Source organism: Centropristis striata, chromosome 15 (assembly GCF_030273125.1).
Source record: "Centropristis striata isolate RG_2023a ecotype Rhode Island chromosome 15, C.striata_1.0, whole genome shotgun sequence".
NCBI lineage: Eukaryota > Metazoa > Chordata > Actinopteri > Perciformes > Serranidae > Centropristis > Centropristis striata.
Window position 1 is genome coordinate 27903986 of NC_081531.1, and position 18679 is coordinate 27922664.

Below are 18679 nucleotides of genomic sequence, written 5' to 3' on the forward strand. Positions count from 1 at the left end.
TGACCTCCAGGTGGGAAGGTCTACCAATTTTAAAGCTAGTCCCGCTGAGGACGCGTTGCAGTCACGGACGGCTGCTCAATCTGGAGGGAACGGCAGCCTCCTGCGCTCCGGCAGAGGTCTGCGTCTGGGTCTGGGAGCTGTCACCAGGACGGCTATGGGCTCAGCCAAGGGCAGAGGACCTGGTCAAAGTCCGAGGTCAACACTGGTCTTCAGCCAGCCGGTCCAACCTGTCTGCCCAGCGAGCAGCCAGAAAAGCCAAGATAACTCAGGTAAGAGAGGAAGAATATCAGACGGAGACTGCCTCTTTTGAGCTACAGTACGTGTCAGATTTAATTTCAGCAACCTAAAATTTGACACACTAGAGAGCTACCTTATCTTTCTTCTCCTTTGCAGCAGTGAGCAGTTTTGGGACCCCCTCATCATATTGGCCTGAGTTGAAAGCAGCTCATTAAAATGCATTCTCAGAGATTCCTTTTGGCTGATCTGATTGGAGGGCTTTAAGAAAGACATACTCTAAGGGGACTTCTTCTGCTCCAGAAGGCTGCTATCTACAAAACAAAATAAATAAATGAAAGCTCGCTCACACACAGCAAATTTCTAATTCAGATGATTCAGATACCACATCTGACTGCTGGTGTCAGATTTACAGTATGTCTCAGCTGTCTGTGGAATATCCAAGTATGAAATGTTCTCATTGCCCTGCACACTGCTGCAAGGCTGTTTATCACCTCCATGCATATTTGATCTGCTCTCTCTGTGAGTGCTATAACCCGGACACAGTTAAAATACACAGAGACACACATGTCCAATTGCACATACAGAATTGATCAGCGTAGTGTTATGATGTTCCAGGCTTCCTCATCATAATCCCTATTAATACATATGTATGGTGTCTCAGTACTGCTTGGCCCTCTGGGAACTACAAGCTTTGAAGTGCAAAGCAATTAACGTTTAAGTAACGTCAGTATCTTCCTGCTGGAATCATTTCTCATCCCTGCTGCACCCTGCCCTGCACACACCGTATGGAGACACACCAGCTAAATATATAATGCATACGTAGCATGTGTGTGCCTCTGCATTTCTAGGTTATATTATTATTAGATTTCTGTTGTTTTTGTTGTTATTTTTTTTCTCCATCTGCTGGAAAAATCTGAGCCGTAACCCTTAACAATGTGCTAGTAAGCACTTTATTTTTCCTTTGTTCTGTGAATTACAACTTTTCTGGTTTTTGTGAAGGGAAATCTCGTACATATATTATAGTAATTATAGCAGTCAGAGTACTCTAACTACTCGCATAATTGCCGTGTAGGTTTTAAACTCTCTGTTGTTATGATAATGAGGATCATCCACTTACAGGACAAGATGTTTGTGACGTACTGTAACTTCTGCATATTGAGGCTCTTATCCTCCCGTCTCCACAGCGGTTAAGTCCCGTGCTTTGCTCCAGGAGCTCTGCAAAGATTGCAATTCACTCAAGTATCACATTTAATAACGTACAATTTAACGCTTTGTGGAAGAAATCCATGCAGGTTGCAGCAACTCACCTTGGGCTGTAATTAAAATCGCTAGGTCATTATAGTGCTTATCCCAGCTGCCTGTCCCATTGACTTTTTAAAGCCCACTTTCATTCATCTTAAGATGGGATACTCTTTCTTTCAGTGAAAGCAAATGGATGAAGATGTTTTCTTTTCTCAGTGGAGACTGCATGTAGTTATTCAAACCTAATGTAAGAGTGGTTTTATTCAAATGAATGGCTAAAGGGAGAAAACTGCAAGCCCAGGAAAACACCGGGGTTTTATGATTCATGGTGCATTTTCAAATTCACACTCATAAATTGTGGACCTATTTTTTTACTTTTTGAGAGCAGCTTTGTCAGGCAGAGTGTATTTTGCAGGTGCAATTTGTGGAATAGGAAAGTGATATATGTAAGAGAAGGACAAAAAGTTATTGGGGGGCTAAAAGAATAGAATATGGTGAAATACAGAAAGAGAGAAGGACAGTCAAAGTCATATTAATAATTCCATCTCCATCCTGTTCCTTTTGAGATTGTTATGAATAATGTGTATCTTCATTTAGCAAGAGCTTAGGTCCACAATATCTAGGCTGAAGATGTTTGTCAGGCTCACTTCTCTCCCTCGTCTCAGCGGGATGAATGGAGTGGTGGGGAGCAGGAGGGAAATGAGGACATTTATCTTTAATGATCCTGACCTTCTCACTCAAGAGGAGCGCGCTTCAATCTAATAAACAGATCGCGCAGCACACAGGCAGATATTGAGGAAAGAGGTGATGAGTGTGAACAGCAGCACTGGTGATGCTGGAGGGGAGGTACACTGGAGACTTTTCCTCCCTCTTACTGTCCCACTTTGTCTTTCTCTACCAACAGAGCTTGTATTCTCCCTCAGTCTTTCTTTTATTTCTGCAGCGGTTACCCTGTAGCATGTACTGAAGCACACTGCTATGCCAAATTGTTGAGGAAAGGAGGGCTGCCTACCTTATCTCTGCAGCCAGCAGGGGATAATGGTCCTCTTCTGCGCAGGATCTAAACCTTGTACCGCAGGCTGGGGGAGCCAAGATGGGGCTTCTGTCCAAGGCCTGAGGATTTACCCACTGCCCACTGTGTGTAAATGTGTGCAGCCTCCGTTGTCCATGCCTGCACATTTCATCTGTTTTGCTGTTGGAAACCATAGATTACCGAGAGGGAGGATTTCACCCCATTGCTCACTGACAATAGCTGCCAATATGGGGCTGTGATTACTTTTTTATCCTCCCTTTCCCTTCATGATTCCCAGTCTTTTCTTTTTCTTCCCCTGTAAAGATGTTTTCTTCATTCTCCTTTCTATTTAATCCACCTTTCAGTATCAGGTTTGAAGCCCAGGTGCCTGAGCCACAGTTAGAATCACTGTAACACCTACAATAATGAGGAATTACTGGCCATGTAATGACCTAAAACACAGGCAAACACAATGTATGTATAGGAAGGATATATCATCCGTGTCCTAAATTGTGGCTGTCATATCCGACGTCAAAACATTAGAGAAACTGCTGGCCGCCAGCCCGGTCTGCAAGCGCGGCCGGAGCCAAAAGCAGCTGTTAGCAGGTTGTTGTGTATATTGTTATTATATTTACTTGCTGTAGCAGTCAGAGTCATAACACGGAAAAGTTCCTGGTGCCCACTGAGAGCTTAGTCAACAAAGGATGATGAATGATTCACAGGGGAAATAAGCAACATGGCTATTCTGAAGCGTTGTGTTTAGTCACTCGAACACACTCACACAATTATACTTCCACGTCTGGAGCTGTCCGTTCAGCACCACAGGCAGCAGCTCGGATGAACTGAGTGTAAATGCAGCTTATTATAATGTTAAAATGCAGAAAAGTTCATTTTTTTTTTTTTTTTTTAACTGTGTCTGCACTCTGTCTGGCTGTTATACGAGTTCAGCTAGGGACACATTTAACATGACTTGATTGTGCTTTTCTAACAGATGACCAGGTTTTCACCCATCATGCTCCACCTCCTGCCCCGGCGACAGCAGCAGCCCAGCCCCAGGCCGGGGCCTCCAGGTCTCTGCTTCCCAAAGCCAGCCAGTCAGGCCTGCGCCCCCCAGGCTTCAGCTCCAGCCGTCTCCCCGCGGGTCGTCTGGCGGCCTTCGGCTTCGTCCGGAGCTCCAGCGTGTCCTCGGTCTCCTCGGCTCACTCTGCCGACAGCACGCAGAGCGACCCCTGCAGGACGGCCCACCGTGAGTCCGCTTGTTACAAATCTGTTCACTCCACTGCTGCCATTTGTGAGAATGTGCTGGAATCTTTCTGTTAATCTCTATTTCACAAACACCTACTTTGTATCAAGACATCGTGGGTACACTGCTATCATCACTATACTGTCTTTATTGCCTTCTTTTATGTATTCCCCTCATGAATATAGTTTGCATAAACAGCACCCTCCCACATTCATTATGTTACAGTTTGCTTTCTTTCCTGTGCTCCACCCTGCTTACAATTTATTCTTTCCTCCAGGCTCCAGGTCAATAACAACTGTAGAACTGCAGTTTTGTACAAGCACATTTTCTACAACGTATGTAGTACCTCATACAACCTCTCTTAAACAGAATCAGAACTACCCCTTAAAGATGCAGTCAAGAAGGAACAATAACGGTTAAAGTGAATTTCCACAACAGTAATTATTCATCAAATCATATACTAAACAAAACATGACACCTCCGCATATTTTATAGCTTGTACCCACCTTTCTGTCTAAATGAGTCACTGGACACCAGTAATTTAGCAAACCTGTCTGTGCTGCAGAGTCAGTCAGCATTAGCAGAGTTTACAGTTTAGTATGGATAGTTTTCATTTTCACAGAACTGAAGGTGTGGTTACAGTTGTGATTTCAGTGCTGCTTGGCAGGCTGGTTGGTTAGTTGGCTGAATTTGTGGTGGCTGCATGTGTTTTTAATGTGACCTACATAGGCAACGCTTGCTCTTCCTCTCCCAGTTACAGTTGACGTAAGCACTCCATTCTCACGCATGTCAGGCCCCCTGTTATGTCATCATTCTTTCTCTCACCCCCCCTTTTGTACTCATACTTTTTCATCTCTTTTTTCTCACTCCCCTTGCTTAGAAATGCATGCAAACTGTGCAGAAATGTGGGGGAGGCACCATTTCAACAGGGAATAGAGGACTCCCATGGGTTTTCACAGTAGAATATGTCTATTTTAAAAAAGCTTTTCATATATGTTTCAGGCCTAGACAAATTGATTTTATATATTTTTTTCTCAATGGTTTCTGAATGTCTGGCTTAAACGCTCACAGAAGCACTGAAGAAATGCCTTAATCAATGAATAGTGCTCTAAGTGCATTGTCAGTATTGACCAGGTATGTTGTGCATATGTGTGCAACAGGGCTAAAAAGCCAATTATATCAATTAGCAGACAATTAATCAGCAAATATTTTGATAAAATGTTAATTAAGTTATGCCTAGACAAACTACGCCATCAATTGGAGCTTTGGGAAATTGGGATGGGCATACTTACTCGGTTGTGACAGAAAAAATAATCAATTTATTCACAAAATAATCATTAGTTGTGGCCTTAGTGTGCAACAATAGCAAATGCAACACTCTTCTCTCTTCTTATATTTCTTGTTCTTATTTCTTTCCTTTTTAATTTTCTTTTGTTCCATTTATTCTCATACATGAACACATTTTTCACTTTATCTTGGTAATTATCTGTAAAACATACATTTTTTAAAATCTCGTCTTCGAGATCTCTCGAGAATCTCTCGTCAAGATTTTAAACCTTTATCTTCAACTTAATATGAATAAATCTTTTTCGATGTGACACTATAGTGATCAAATGCTCAAAGGGAGACTTCCCTCAAGCATCTACAGCAAATCTTTGCAGTCAAAACATCAAAAGAGCAGTGTATGACAGAACAGTAATGAGCTGGAAAATACAGTTTCAATGGCACTTGGGAGCTTGTACGCCACCAACTGCTGCTTACAGCTATATATTTTGAATTATTATTATTTTTCTCTGTTTTGGTTGTTGGTCTGTCGGAGACAAATGCAACATAATCAACATTATTGAATTTCCCCCTTCTTTTCCTCCAGATAATAGCTTCATTTGTACAGTACTGTTACCAATAAACTACATTGCAAATATCAATATCACAAATCAATGAAATGAGATTCTACTGAACCATTCTGGCCAAAGATCCCAAATTCATTCTTAGCAACGTAAATCAGACTTAATGTGACTCTTTATCTTACTGTAACAAGTGCATCCACTGCTAAACCCTGAAGATAAATATACACAATCTATTTAAGCAGCTGCCAATATTTATGTGCAGATTTGCTCTAGTAATCTATCACCTGTAGTCCAAACCTCTATGGGCATTTTGACCACTTTATAAATATTCCATCACACACACACACACACACACACACACATACTCACAAAGCACAGGAAAACCTGCCAGCAGAACGCAAAAGACTAGAAGTTTTAAAAGTAGTGCCTGCAGCACAATGTTCCTCCTCCTGCTGCTGCTGCTCGGAGCACGGTGAGACCAAATGGAATCAAGGATGATAGACATGAGGCAAAAGATTAAACGCCTTTGATGTTCATTTCTGTGTGTGTGTGTGTGTATTTGTGTGAGAGAGGCTGGATGGCAGAGCAGGAACATTAACTCTTACTTTTGACTCTGTGTGGTGCTTGTGACCTTTAGCTGTGAGGCATTTGAACTCTCCGCTGTATTTGAACCTTCCAGACTAAACCGGGCTTGACTGTAGATCCCTCACCGTCTTTCCCAGCGAGTGCTTGTTGAGATTTAAACAAGGGGGGTTGTCTGATGTCTTTTTGTCAGACCTTTTTTAGGATTCAAAGTTACAGTTAACTTCCAAAATACCAAAAAAAACAACAACTCATTTCTCATTCCTCTTACCTGTAGGGCTATTTATCAGTATTTATTGTTTCCAGTTGTGTTGGCGATAGAGATGTCTGCCTTTTTTCTAATAAAATGGAACCATATGGGTCTGGCTTGTGGTGCTCAAAGTGCTCAAAAATGAAATATGTTTGAAAAACTCACGAACAATGTTCAAGACATCATAACTTGGTTATTCAAGATAATCCATCCATTGTAATTAGCCGTTTCATAAGGGAACTAGAAAAAAAATGCATTCCTACATTACCTGTTCCCAACAAGGTCTCCAACACTGGGCAACTCAAAACAAAACAATTGAATTTGATAGATAACACTACAGTTAATAGAAAAAAGATGTATTTTTGATTTGGGGTAAGTGACCTTTTCAAGATATGGACTTGGTTTCAGTTAACATACATCCAAATCAAAAATTCAATTTTTTTCTATTAATTGTAGTTTTATTTATCAATTTGAATTGTTTTTGTGTGAGTTGCCCTCTTTTAAAAATCACCTTAAGACCTTTTTAGACAGGCATTTGGATGATCAGCTTGCATTATACATATTATTATTTGTATGTTTCATTGTGTTTTAATTGTGTTTTAATTGTCTTATGTTCCCATATTTTATTTCTTGTTTTTATCTTCTGTAAAGCACTTTGTGATTTTATCTGTGAAAAGTGCTCTATAAAAAAACTTTACTTACTTACTTACTTACTTAAATTCAATTGTTTCCTACAAAGTGTGTATAAAACAGGTCAGACATAAAAACTTTGCCAGAGTTTGGGTACTGCAGAATGATTGTTTTCTCTTTTTTTCACCCTCCTTTTTTTTTATTTTTTTTGTCCTTGGGGCAATTTAGAAAAGCTGAAAAATAGGGGTGACATTTCGTTCAAAGTTAAGCTATTCCCTGATTTGAATTTTAGATATTGTTAATTTTATCCCAAAATAATTGCATTTTGAAATCTTTATGTTGCCGAAGGCATTGTGTGAAATATTGGAGCCTGTTCGGAGTGACTGCACAAACCCATTTGTAGACTGATGTTGTGTTTCGCAGCAAGGTGGTGAAATACCAATGGGGACAGAAAAGTTAAGTGAGAGTGGTAAACAATCTTCAGTTTCTAATTCCAAAGACTCTGTTCCTGTTTAATCTGCATTTATTTGTGCATGCAGGTGAGTGTTTTGTGAGCATGTGGTGATTGTTTGCAATACCTGATTTTTCTCTACACTACCTGGGGATCTTTGCCCCCTCTCTCTCGGTGCTCCAGCAGGGATCAAAGCACAGATAGATTGACAGATGAGTTCTCACACATGTTTCCATCAAGGATGTTGGGGGAGCTGCAGCAACCCAGTAGCAGAGAGAAGAAAGGCCAGGCTCAGTTGCTCGTTTTCCCCATTGATCTGCAAGCAAAACAGACTCCATTAGGGCTCTGGATGATAGGAGAAATCATTAAGGAATGGAGCGATGGGGAGGATTGCCAGGCTCCAGTAAAGTGGGTTAGAGGAAGGATCCCCGGAGTTTAAACTCCCCACTGTCGTAGCTTGTCAACCTGCTCTGATCAATGGGTAATGTGTGCATGTGTGTATGTGCACATGCAATTTTGTGTCTGTGTAGAGGAGACTGGGGAAGCAAAGGGAAACTACTTGAATTTGGAGAATGTGCTATAATTTGCACAGGTACAAGTTCAGTATCAGTGTATCAGTGGACTGGGTCACCCAAATTACACACACAGTTTCTGCCTCCACACCAACAACATGTAATTAAGTCATATTTTCTCTTGGTGCTGACAATATTTTTTTTTTTAAATTACATTTACCAATTCAACAACATAACCTTTAAAGACACACTGTCATGGTTATTGATAATAATCCAATGAACACACTGACAACAGCTTTCAGATGGACTATTTCTCTTGTATACAGTAATTCCAGTGCTGTGAAACGAATTCCATTCAATCATACTGAAATTTTAAAGACATTGTATTAAAAAAAATGGTTGATTGAAACCAAAACTACCTGCATGACTAAATACAACAAGGGGTACATTAGAATTAAAGCCTGACAGACATTTTGGTTGAGTGATATTATCGACTGATATTGGGCTATATCAGCTATATCAATATAATGCAGAAAATGTTCCTTGGCATGATTTAGAAATGGCGTTAGCTCCTCATTTTTAATTTTTGTTTTCTTTCAAATGGTCACCATTGGCTGAAACTTTTTGTTATTTATTTTATTCCTACTTATTATATGATTTATTATATATTTCTTTATATTCTCAGTTTCTCAATGGTGAAAAATTGGTGCACAATCCACATAAAAAAAGGTCTATTTTCCGTCCAGCATAAAACATTACGGTATGGGCCACCATATCATGAATTTCCCCTTCTAAAATCAGTTCTGGCGTAGATCTTTAAAATCCCATATTGGTCAGGCTCTTGTTTTTTTGGTGTACCTATCTTTTAATTTGTAAGTATTTATCAAGAAGTAGCCTTCGAGATCCACTGTAGATTATTTGGAGTGAAACAAGATGTAGTCGACTAAAATAGAATATACCAACATACCCTCACACTCAGGTAACCAAGGTGACATTGAGCTTAACTGGGACGGCCTTGATTGATTCTTATCGCCTGTTTGCATATAAGCATGCAAGCAATTATGTGTGTTTTTGTCCAGTATCTCAGGGGCTATAGGTTACTCTATATGACATTGATTAGCCATTAACCCAATCCTCCCTTTAGCCCAGTGGCTGACATCCCCTGTGGTGTGTCAGGGATGTGTGTATGTGCATGGGCATTAAAGAGAGCATCCATGCTTGTAAGAATCCTATGGGGATACCTTGTTAATTCCACTGTGATTGACAGGCTCCATTACATAGCTGAGAGAAGAGTCCTGCAGCATTGGGCTGATGAAGCCTGTGCCTTTGAGCCACGTTGATTCCATGATGGAAACTCAATCGCCAAAACAAACTTTGTATTATTAGAACGTTATTACCTCTATCCGTCTTCCCGTTTGGTGAAAATCAAATGAACGGGATGGAAAACCGAGCAGACAGCTGGCGGGAGAAGGAGAGCTGAAGGGAGATGCGGCGATAAAAGCAAATTCAATGAGACAAAATGAGCAGAGTGGAGAGGGGAAGGGAGAATGTGGGAGAAAAAAAGAGCGGAAAGAGGGATGCATGGAGGGATTGGCGCAGGCAGGAGAGTGGATGCCATACCCCAGATGCCATGGCTCAGATCTGGTCTGTGACTCATGCTAGCTCACTGTGAACAGATGGTTTCTATGGTGCATGCGCGCACACAGATATGCCCAAACGTGTACACACATACACGCACACACTAGTAGAGCAGCAAATTAGATGGGCCAATTAGATATGGCTGCCATTCTGCGGCTGAGGAGAGAAAAACTAACATGGCAGAGGCTTATTGAAGCAGCAGTGCTGTGACAGTGAGGAGGGGCTCAATGGGCCTGTTCATTAACTGATAAACTCCCGGTATTTTATCTAGCTCCATGTTAATCACTGTTTATGGGCTTAACTGATGGTCCATACATTGGGAATGTGATGACGGGAGCACCAAAATCTGATGTAAAAGATTCATAAAGAAGGTTGTGATGTATATGTTGGTATTTGTTAGAATTAATTATTCTAAAAATATTGAGCACTTTGTCTGACAAAGATTTTGTCATTAGGGTTAAAAAAATCTGATTCTGCATTAGCAGCAATGAGCCTTTATCATTTAATTTCTCAAATAATTTACACGACAGCATCCTCTCTCCTGTTAACAGTGCCAGTGAATTACTTTCTCCCTAACACTCAGCCTGATTACTTCCCGACCAAAGCGCAAGGACATTTTTTTTAATTCTGTGTTGCTTTCCATATAACCTCTCACAGTTTTCATGTATTTTTCACATTGGTTCAGTTTGATGCTCTGTTGTCCGTCACAACAAGGGATGTATTATATAAAATCTTTTTCTTGGTTTGTGAGAGAACTTAATCAGTAAATTATTTTAGAATTATATCGCAAAATGTTAGGAATTAGCAATACACCGGCCATTGATATAATTGTGTCCCCGAACAATAATAGATAATTCTTAAGTACTTTTCTAATCCCACAATGGGGAAATTCAACCTCTGCATTTAACCCATCCTTTTTACACACCAGTGAACACACCATTTTTAGGAGCAGTGGGCAGCACATTTCTGCGCCCCCAGGGAGCAGTGTGGGGGGGTTAGGTGCCTTGCTCAAGGGAACTTCAGTCATTGAATTCAAACAGGTGACCCTCCTGTTACAAGCCTAATTCCTAACCTGTCATTTGCTAAGAGATAGCTATTTGGGAGCAGGCTTTTTCCAGAAACAAAAGCATTAATTTGGACAGTTTCACTGCTTTGTACTAGAGTGAGCGATGATGTTTAGCGCTTAATAACAATAAACTACAGAGTGTGTACATAAGGCACAATGATTCTGGTGGGGAGGAAATGTAATTTAACTATATTCTATAGAAAGATATTAATTCAAGGACATTCAGCAGGAATGATTAAAAGTTTAAAGATTCACCATCACCTTTAAGCCCCTCGTTCTTTCCTGATCTAGCTTTATCCTTTCAAATCATCCTCTTGTCCTAAACCTTGTTGCTCCTAACCCCAGTGCCCTATGTACTTGAGATTATACTATGAGTCCTAAAATGACACCTTAGTGGCATAAGTCTGTGATCTTTTTCAGATGTCATACTTATAATACTATTTGGAGAGGAGTCACTCCCTTGTGGACAGCAAGAGGAGAACTACTCCACATGTCCCCCTGGTTGAGATGAACCTCTAATTTTCTGACATCTGGGTCCTGACAGAGCACAGAAGGCCTGTAGATGCTGCTGTCATCTCCGGGCTCATCTAATCTATCTCACAGTCTGCAGCCCAGGTGTATCTGTACATAGTCATTACTTTGTGCAGTATGCATGCAGCTTTAACCTTGACTTTCACAAACATCGCTGCAAGCATGCAGTTAACTTTTGCATTAACAGACCTTATTTTTGCCAGAAGGAGTTTCTCAGTCAAGTTAACCAACAACCAAGTTAACCGACAAGTTAACCGCTATAAAGATTTTTTTTGTGGAAATATTGTTTCTTTTGAAACCTTTAACTCCACATCCATGAGACACATTTACTTGACATGTGTTGTCATCCCCACAAACATCAATTTGTATGTAATTAAAGCTAATTCCACACCCAAGTATAATTCATTTTGGCACAGCTTTAGTGTATTGTGCATTTTGGCACATGCTCTGGCTGACTGACATGGATCTGCTTGGAGATACAGTTTGGCAAAATGTTTAGCAACATGTTGCTTTAGCATTCAAACAGAATGTTTCTCTGAGTGAAACCTTATGCAGATGATGTGTGCATTATACTATGAGCATGCATGGCAGAAACATTAAATATCACAGGATTAATAGGGAATAAAGTGTCCTGTGCTTTATGACTGATGGATGAAGACTGACAGCAAGACAGTTTAAAGCAGCTTCAAAAGAATGACAGGAAGCAACGTTTAATAAGCGGGACAAATTAGAGGCTGTGATGAAGTCAGACTTCAAGCACAATTACACACAATGTCTCCTCGATAGAACAGCGCTGAATGAAGCTGACATCTGTCTGTGAAAACATGAAGTCTGATTAAACAGGCACACTTACAGTTAGGCTTTAAAAAGCACTATATATTTCTTGAAAGGTGTGGGATTAGATTATTTCAGTTGTTTACATCATAGTTGCAATTTCTTGTTATAATATGCAATTTATGTTTATTTTCCATAATGTATTTAAACACATTGCATACTTGGAATAGATTCTAGGATTCCTGCTTTTACGTTAGTAAAGGATCTGAGTACTCCTACCACTGCATTAAACATAGATATGCTCATACAACTTGAATTGAATGACTGATTGATTTAACTACCTCATCCCTGCACATCAAACCTACCACTAGTTTATCAGCTATCTATCAACACCCAAATATACTGATCCATTCATACCAGGTGCCGCTGTTTGTTTTGTGGGGTTTTTTTTGCATACAGTACAATTTAAAGTATCCACTCATTTCCCAGAGGCTGTATGTTTTTGAAGAATAAGAGTTATTTCTTTGGCATGTCAGCACTGCAAGCTGTGCAGTGGCTCCAGCTCAGTGGCTTGTGTTTGTGTGTTTGCAACCTGGACAAACTACACCGTGATCAGTTCCCTCAGGACGGCAGAAGAGTTTTTATGCAGAACGGGAATGTGCTGATTTAGCCGACAAGCACAGAACAGTAAATGCTTCAGTCAAATGAAGAACCTCTGAGGTCTGAATTTTGCTATTTTACCAATTATGGTTGGTTCTGATGCAGGTGACGTGCAGCTGCATTGCCCTTTTCCTTATACACCAAGGGACAGCTCTGAGGGTTCACATAGAAACCTCTAACCTATCTGTTTCCTCTCTGCTGGTGTATAGGACTCAGATATGAGAGTCAGCATTATTCTACTGGCATTAGTTTTGCTGTGAGCTGCAAGCTGCTCCACTAAAATGGCCTCCTACTGAGCTGGAGAAACCTGCTCTCTTTTGTTCTGTTTCCACTTGGTCCCTTTTTAATATCTTTGGTATTTTTTCATCCATCTTCATAATACACTAAGCATGCCACTGGCTCCTCTTTGTAGCTCTTTTTATATTCTTTTGTTTGCTTCATCCTGATCTCACACAGCCAGCCTTCTCCTTCCCTCCTCCTCATGCTCTGTTATCCATTATCGGATGGTATTTTGCTAATCACTGATGCATATCAGCTTGCTTTCTCCGTTAATGAAACACATTCCTTTTTCTGTCTTTCTCTATGTCCCTGAATGACGCTCTCCTTTTTGTAATTCACGGCGTTCCTCCAATTTTTATGTCTGAATACCCAACGCAATCACTTTAGTCTCCTTCTCTCTGCTTTGTGCTCTGGGAATTTGTTCGTACACACTTGACCTATGACTAATGAGCGCATCTGCGTTCATATCAACCAGCCAATTGATCTGTGTCAACTCAGAAAACAACGAAACACCAGTCAGACAATTTGATGTCAGTGCTGAAGCTATTTTGTCTTTTTAAAATGTACAAAAACAGTTTTTTCTTTTAAGATTCTAACAAATGGAAGTATTCAGGTAGAAGATTATGACAGCAGTGATTGCAGAGCTCAGTAACAAGAATGCTGTCCAAGACCCAGCCCGGACACACTGCCTGTGTGCCCTTGACCGGTTTATGAGGTGGAAATACTGTAAACGGCCTCACTAATCAACTCTTGGAGGAGCACTGGGTCAAATAATGAAGCTTTTGGGACGGTAACATGGATCACTAGTTTATGGTGAGGCTGCACAGAAGTAAGAAATTACAGACAAAGGCATTATTTCTATGCAAGCACTTTGATCTACTGTAATTCCATTTTTTCCATTACAATTAATCTTCATATCAAGGAGTATTACGAACAACGACGGCTTGTGCACCCCTTGTGCATTACGGTTTAAGTTAGAGATCAAATTACATGGGTTATGAAGAGTATTGGCAATAGTAACAAAAAAAAATTGTAATCCCATGTATTAGATGTTTGGCATAAAACAGAAATAACTAAATTAATAACCCCACCCAAAATACGATTTTTAAGATCTTCACGTGAAAAAAAATTGGATATTCAAAATATCAACGTATGTTCTATATTTATATCCAGCACAGTATTACTGCTAGTCATTTGACACACAGTGGTCTTCCCTTTTGTGTCAGTGTCAAGCTTCTGACCTCTGAGCTGATATTGGAACACTCCAGTTCATACTGTATTCAGAATATGCAGTCACTTTGCACAGACATATATTTTGCATTATCAGTTGCTTAAAGTGCGTCCTCACTTTCAAAGTTACTATCATCAAAACCCTCCTGCAGAGAGACTCGGGAGATAAGAGTGCATATATACACTGATTGCAGGCTTGGTGGCTCCCACTTTCTAACTCTGCACAGTTCTGCAGCAGCTGCACATTTTCTCTGTAAGCGACCTAATGAGTCAATGTCAAACCAACATCCTTCTCTGTATTTACAACAGTGTTGTTACAATATGGCAAATGTTGGAGGAAGAAAATGAAGCAGTGTGGTAATAAGTTGCTCAGTGTGTGAGTGTGTGTGCTTTACTTTGGTCACAGAAACGATCCACACCAATGGCAAAGCTGCCCGTCTGAATAAACGAGGCTCCCTGCAGTGCACTATTCTAATCCTGAGCGCCTGAGGGACTTGGCTCTAACATAAGACAATGCAGACCAAACAAACTCTTGATATCTAAATTTCCGCAGCAGCTTTATTTGGGGGGATTTTTCCTTGCCGTCACATTTTCCTAATTTTTGGCCTATGATCTCTGAGAGCAGTTGTGATTGTGCTACATGGCTTAATCACCGATCTCATGGCTTCTTACAAGCAGCTTTACATTAAATTGTTCATCCTCGCTTGTCACATGAAGAAGGTGGAGAAGTGCAGGCAATCTGGTGTGTCATTATTGATCGGGGAGATGAGCAGGATATGCATAGTGTGTGAGAGTGTGTGCTTGCAAGTGTGTAAACTGTCTGCTAGTTGTTTAATAGTATATTACTGCACAATATAGGACAGAATGAGCAATGATCAGTGCTCTTCTGTTTGAGCGTGCATTGTATTTTCCTGCGTGTGTACTATAGTGTGTCTCTTTGCAAACATGTGTGTCAGACTGTGTGTGTGTGTGTGTGTGTGTGCAGGATAAGTGTGCCGCTCCAGGTTAACAAAAGGAAGATTGAGAGCAGCAGCAGCGAGACCCAGAGGTTACAAACCATTTCTCAGTCCAGTGAACCTAAATGCAGACATAACAGAGCCTATCAGACTGTAGAGAAACCAATTTGTGATTATAAAACCGAGGAAATGGTGGCAATTGAGATATAGCAAATCAGGAAGGGAACTCTGAAGATATATCCTGATATCTGCAATATATATGAAAAAATATCAACACAATCACTCTGTGCATTCCAGGTCTGAGTGTGAGCGAGGAGCCTCCTCTTCACAGAGTGACCACCGGCCCTCCATCCACAGATCACCAGAGAGGGCCGCCATGTCGCAGCAACAGCCTCCAGCCGCCCTCCACCCCCGCCCTGCCCCGGCGCTACCTGCCTGCCCAGCCAAGAAGCTCCCCTGGAGGTCAGTCCATGTTTTTGTAGAGGAGAGCATGATCTGTGGTTTGACTAAAGACATCATCTGTTTTTTTAGAAACACTTTATACCAAGACTTTGAGACTTTCCCGGAAGAACATAGAATAGATAGAATAGCATTTTTGGCTTAGCACAATTTCTACACAGGCTAAACAGTTGAAATGTGTATTTCAGTTTGTGCAGGAACTATGCAATGTGCTTGTGCAACCCAATCAATAGAATTAATGTCAGCATTGTACGATTCTGCAGAACACGGATACGCTGAAACACAACGCCTGTAAACCGCCATTCATTGCGTTATGTCGCCCACCCAGATGCAAGAAAGATGCAGAAAATATGTCGTATTTATCCATCTGTGTTTTGCAGAAACATACAATATCAACATTTCTTTGCTTTTCTGGCAATTGGGCTGGTTCATAAAGAAGACAGGCAGGAAACTCACAAACTCCCATATATGCAAATACCAGCTGAGCTTCATGCATGTAAAAGAGGGTGAACAGCGTTTTTTTCTACCAGCAACAGATTGTTTCCTATCGTCACATGCTGTTGTCACATATGTGGTAAAGAATTTAATAAGCAGCAAACCATACATGATGTATTATGAATGTAGTGGTGTTCAGAAGCAGAGGGATATTCACCTTTTTAAAATGTCAAAAGTAAACACCAGGTTTCCTACTCTGCCTTTGGGAATCAAAGATAAATCACTTTTGTTCTAGACACAAATGTTGAATATTTATATAGTGAGAAATACATGGTCGCAGAGGCACACAGTGTTCTCACTGCAAAAACTCCTTTTTATTTTACTTTCTTCTGCCTACAGAGTAACACCTAACTAAGCACCAGCTCCTGCTTTCAGAGGTTGTTGACAGTCATTTTATGATATGCTGAAAGCCACAAACTTAACTTTGACACATTATTTTCAAGATCAATCACTGAACTACCTTAGATATTCATGGGTGGGAAGTGTTTATTTTGTCCATTCATTCCAATGTAATCCTGTTTTTGATGATGGCACTTTGTAATGTCCTAGAAAACATTAAAAAACAGTTTAAAATACACGTTTAGCCTTCAAAGCTATGCTGAAGTATCATAGAAACACAAACACCACGCATTTAACATGTTCTGCCGCTAATACATTTTCATGAACTTGTCGGGTCACAACTGTCCTGGTTTTACGGTGCCAATACAGTCTGTTCTGAACTGAAGAAGCACACTGGCAGTGATGCTTTTCACACAGTTGTATTTTTCACACATAGAAATGAACACCAGAAGCCCTGTAGTATCACACTTCTCTCACTCACACTTATCTCATGTCTTTAAACTCTGAGAGTGGCTGATTGAATAAAAGGCACTGAACTCTGCTGTCTTTGCTGTGTGAACAGAATATCTCAAAAACAAGCACAACTTACCAGGGAAACACATTTTAGACCGCAAAACAATGTAAAGTTTATTCTTGTGTTGTCGTCAACAGGTTCTCTTTTTTCCACCAGTCTAGTCTGTGTGCAGACAGAGTAGCAGCTGTGAGAACATTTCTCTCACCTCGGTTTCTTTAGGCTCAAACTGATTTTAAATGTGCTGTAAATTATTGATGAAGAAATACCTGAGGGGTTCCTGTCAACCTGCAAGTCCTGCATATACACTACTTTCTGTCTGCAGTCTGTCTATTTTCTATATTTTTCTTACATTTTTGTAAGTCAATGTCTAGACAGCACAGACTTAAGACATTTTATCAGACATGTGTACACATGTCTTATAAGTTGAGAGACTTCTGTCTTGTTGAGCCCCTGAAAGCTTCACATAAGAACTGCATTTCCACACAGCCAACTCACACATTTGGGCATAATGCTCCAGCTCAATTACAATGCAAACATACCAAAATCTTTGCTTGTCACACAATCATAATAACTGTTTTTTTCATTGCAAGGGCATGAGAAATTGATTCTGGCTTACTCAAACAAAAAGCACAAAATGAAATCCCGGATTCACCATTCAACTAAATTAAACTGAGGCAAATTAAAATCAAAGAAAAGCAAAAAGCCTCAAAGCAAGCTTCCACTTCCTAGCCTCCAACTTCACTCTTGTGAAGACATTTATACATTTCATTGTCTACTACTCGCCATGGTTGACATTTTGGATTTTTGGATGAAATTTTGGGCACGGCATTCTCATCAGCCTCTTCTGTAGCTTACTTTGTGTTTAGTACTAATGATCAAATGTTTGCATGAAAGCTAACTAAACACTGCTGTGCCTATACAGCCTCACAGAGCCGCTAGCATGCATGCAGACTCTTAGACTTGTTTTATTTTTCGGCACTTTATCAACTAGATAATCCTCTGTTTACACCCATACCGCAGAATGAACAGTAATTGGTCGTTGTAATGCAGAATGCGACTGTGAGTAAGAGTTTTGGAGTTGCTGGAAGGCATGATCATTTATTTTTTTATGTTGGTATCTGTTTACCCCTGCTTCCAGTCTTTGTGTTCAGCTAAGCTAAGACCTCACAGCTGTCTGTTGCTAAAACATATTCGGGAAAGTGATTCTTTAAAGTAGACTTTACACTCCAACTTCAAGTACAAGTTCAAGACAGTCATGCTGGGTTTTAGCAACAGTTCGATGGCATGGCAGTGTGTGTTCTGTGAGTCTGAGGTTCAGTTGGCAGTAATGAGTCACTCTGAGAGCTACATTTGCATGACCACATCAACACATGCACAGTGATTACACACACACACATACGCGCACACAGTCTCTGCAGGCCTGAAGTATCTCTCCAGGGTTATTTGGGGGATTTGTTCAGGATCAGAGGCTTCTCTCCCATTACAGGTCTAATTAGTTTCTTTTCAAGGCCTCTCTCCTCCTCTCCTCTCTGCTTCACAACAGATTCCCTGCTAACCTACTGAAACCCACTTCCTTATTCACTATCATCTGTTTTTTTTTTACTCTACACAGATTTTTGTTCTAGGTAACACATCTCACATGTATTCTTTCACATCTAGCTTCTTCCTCTACTCCCACACACCTCACCTGCAACAAAGTTGCCGATTACCTTGGCTGCAAAGTATGTAATGT

The 18679-nt window shown here is 40.5% G+C and overlaps 1 protein-coding gene across 1 annotated transcript in view; it reads left to right on the forward strand.

The window, feature by feature from the left end:
- mtus2a (microtubule associated tumor suppressor candidate 2a) overlaps positions 1-18679 on the forward strand; it is a 41428-nt gene that overhangs the window by 15576 nt on the left and 7173 nt on the right. The window contains exons 3-5 of the mRNA XM_059351088.1: positions 11-269; positions 3483-3737; positions 15438-15602. Coding sequence (XP_059207071.1) covers positions 11-269; positions 3483-3737; positions 15438-15602 — 679 coding nt within the window. The remainder of the gene's footprint in view (positions 1-10; positions 270-3482; positions 3738-15437; positions 15603-18679) is intronic.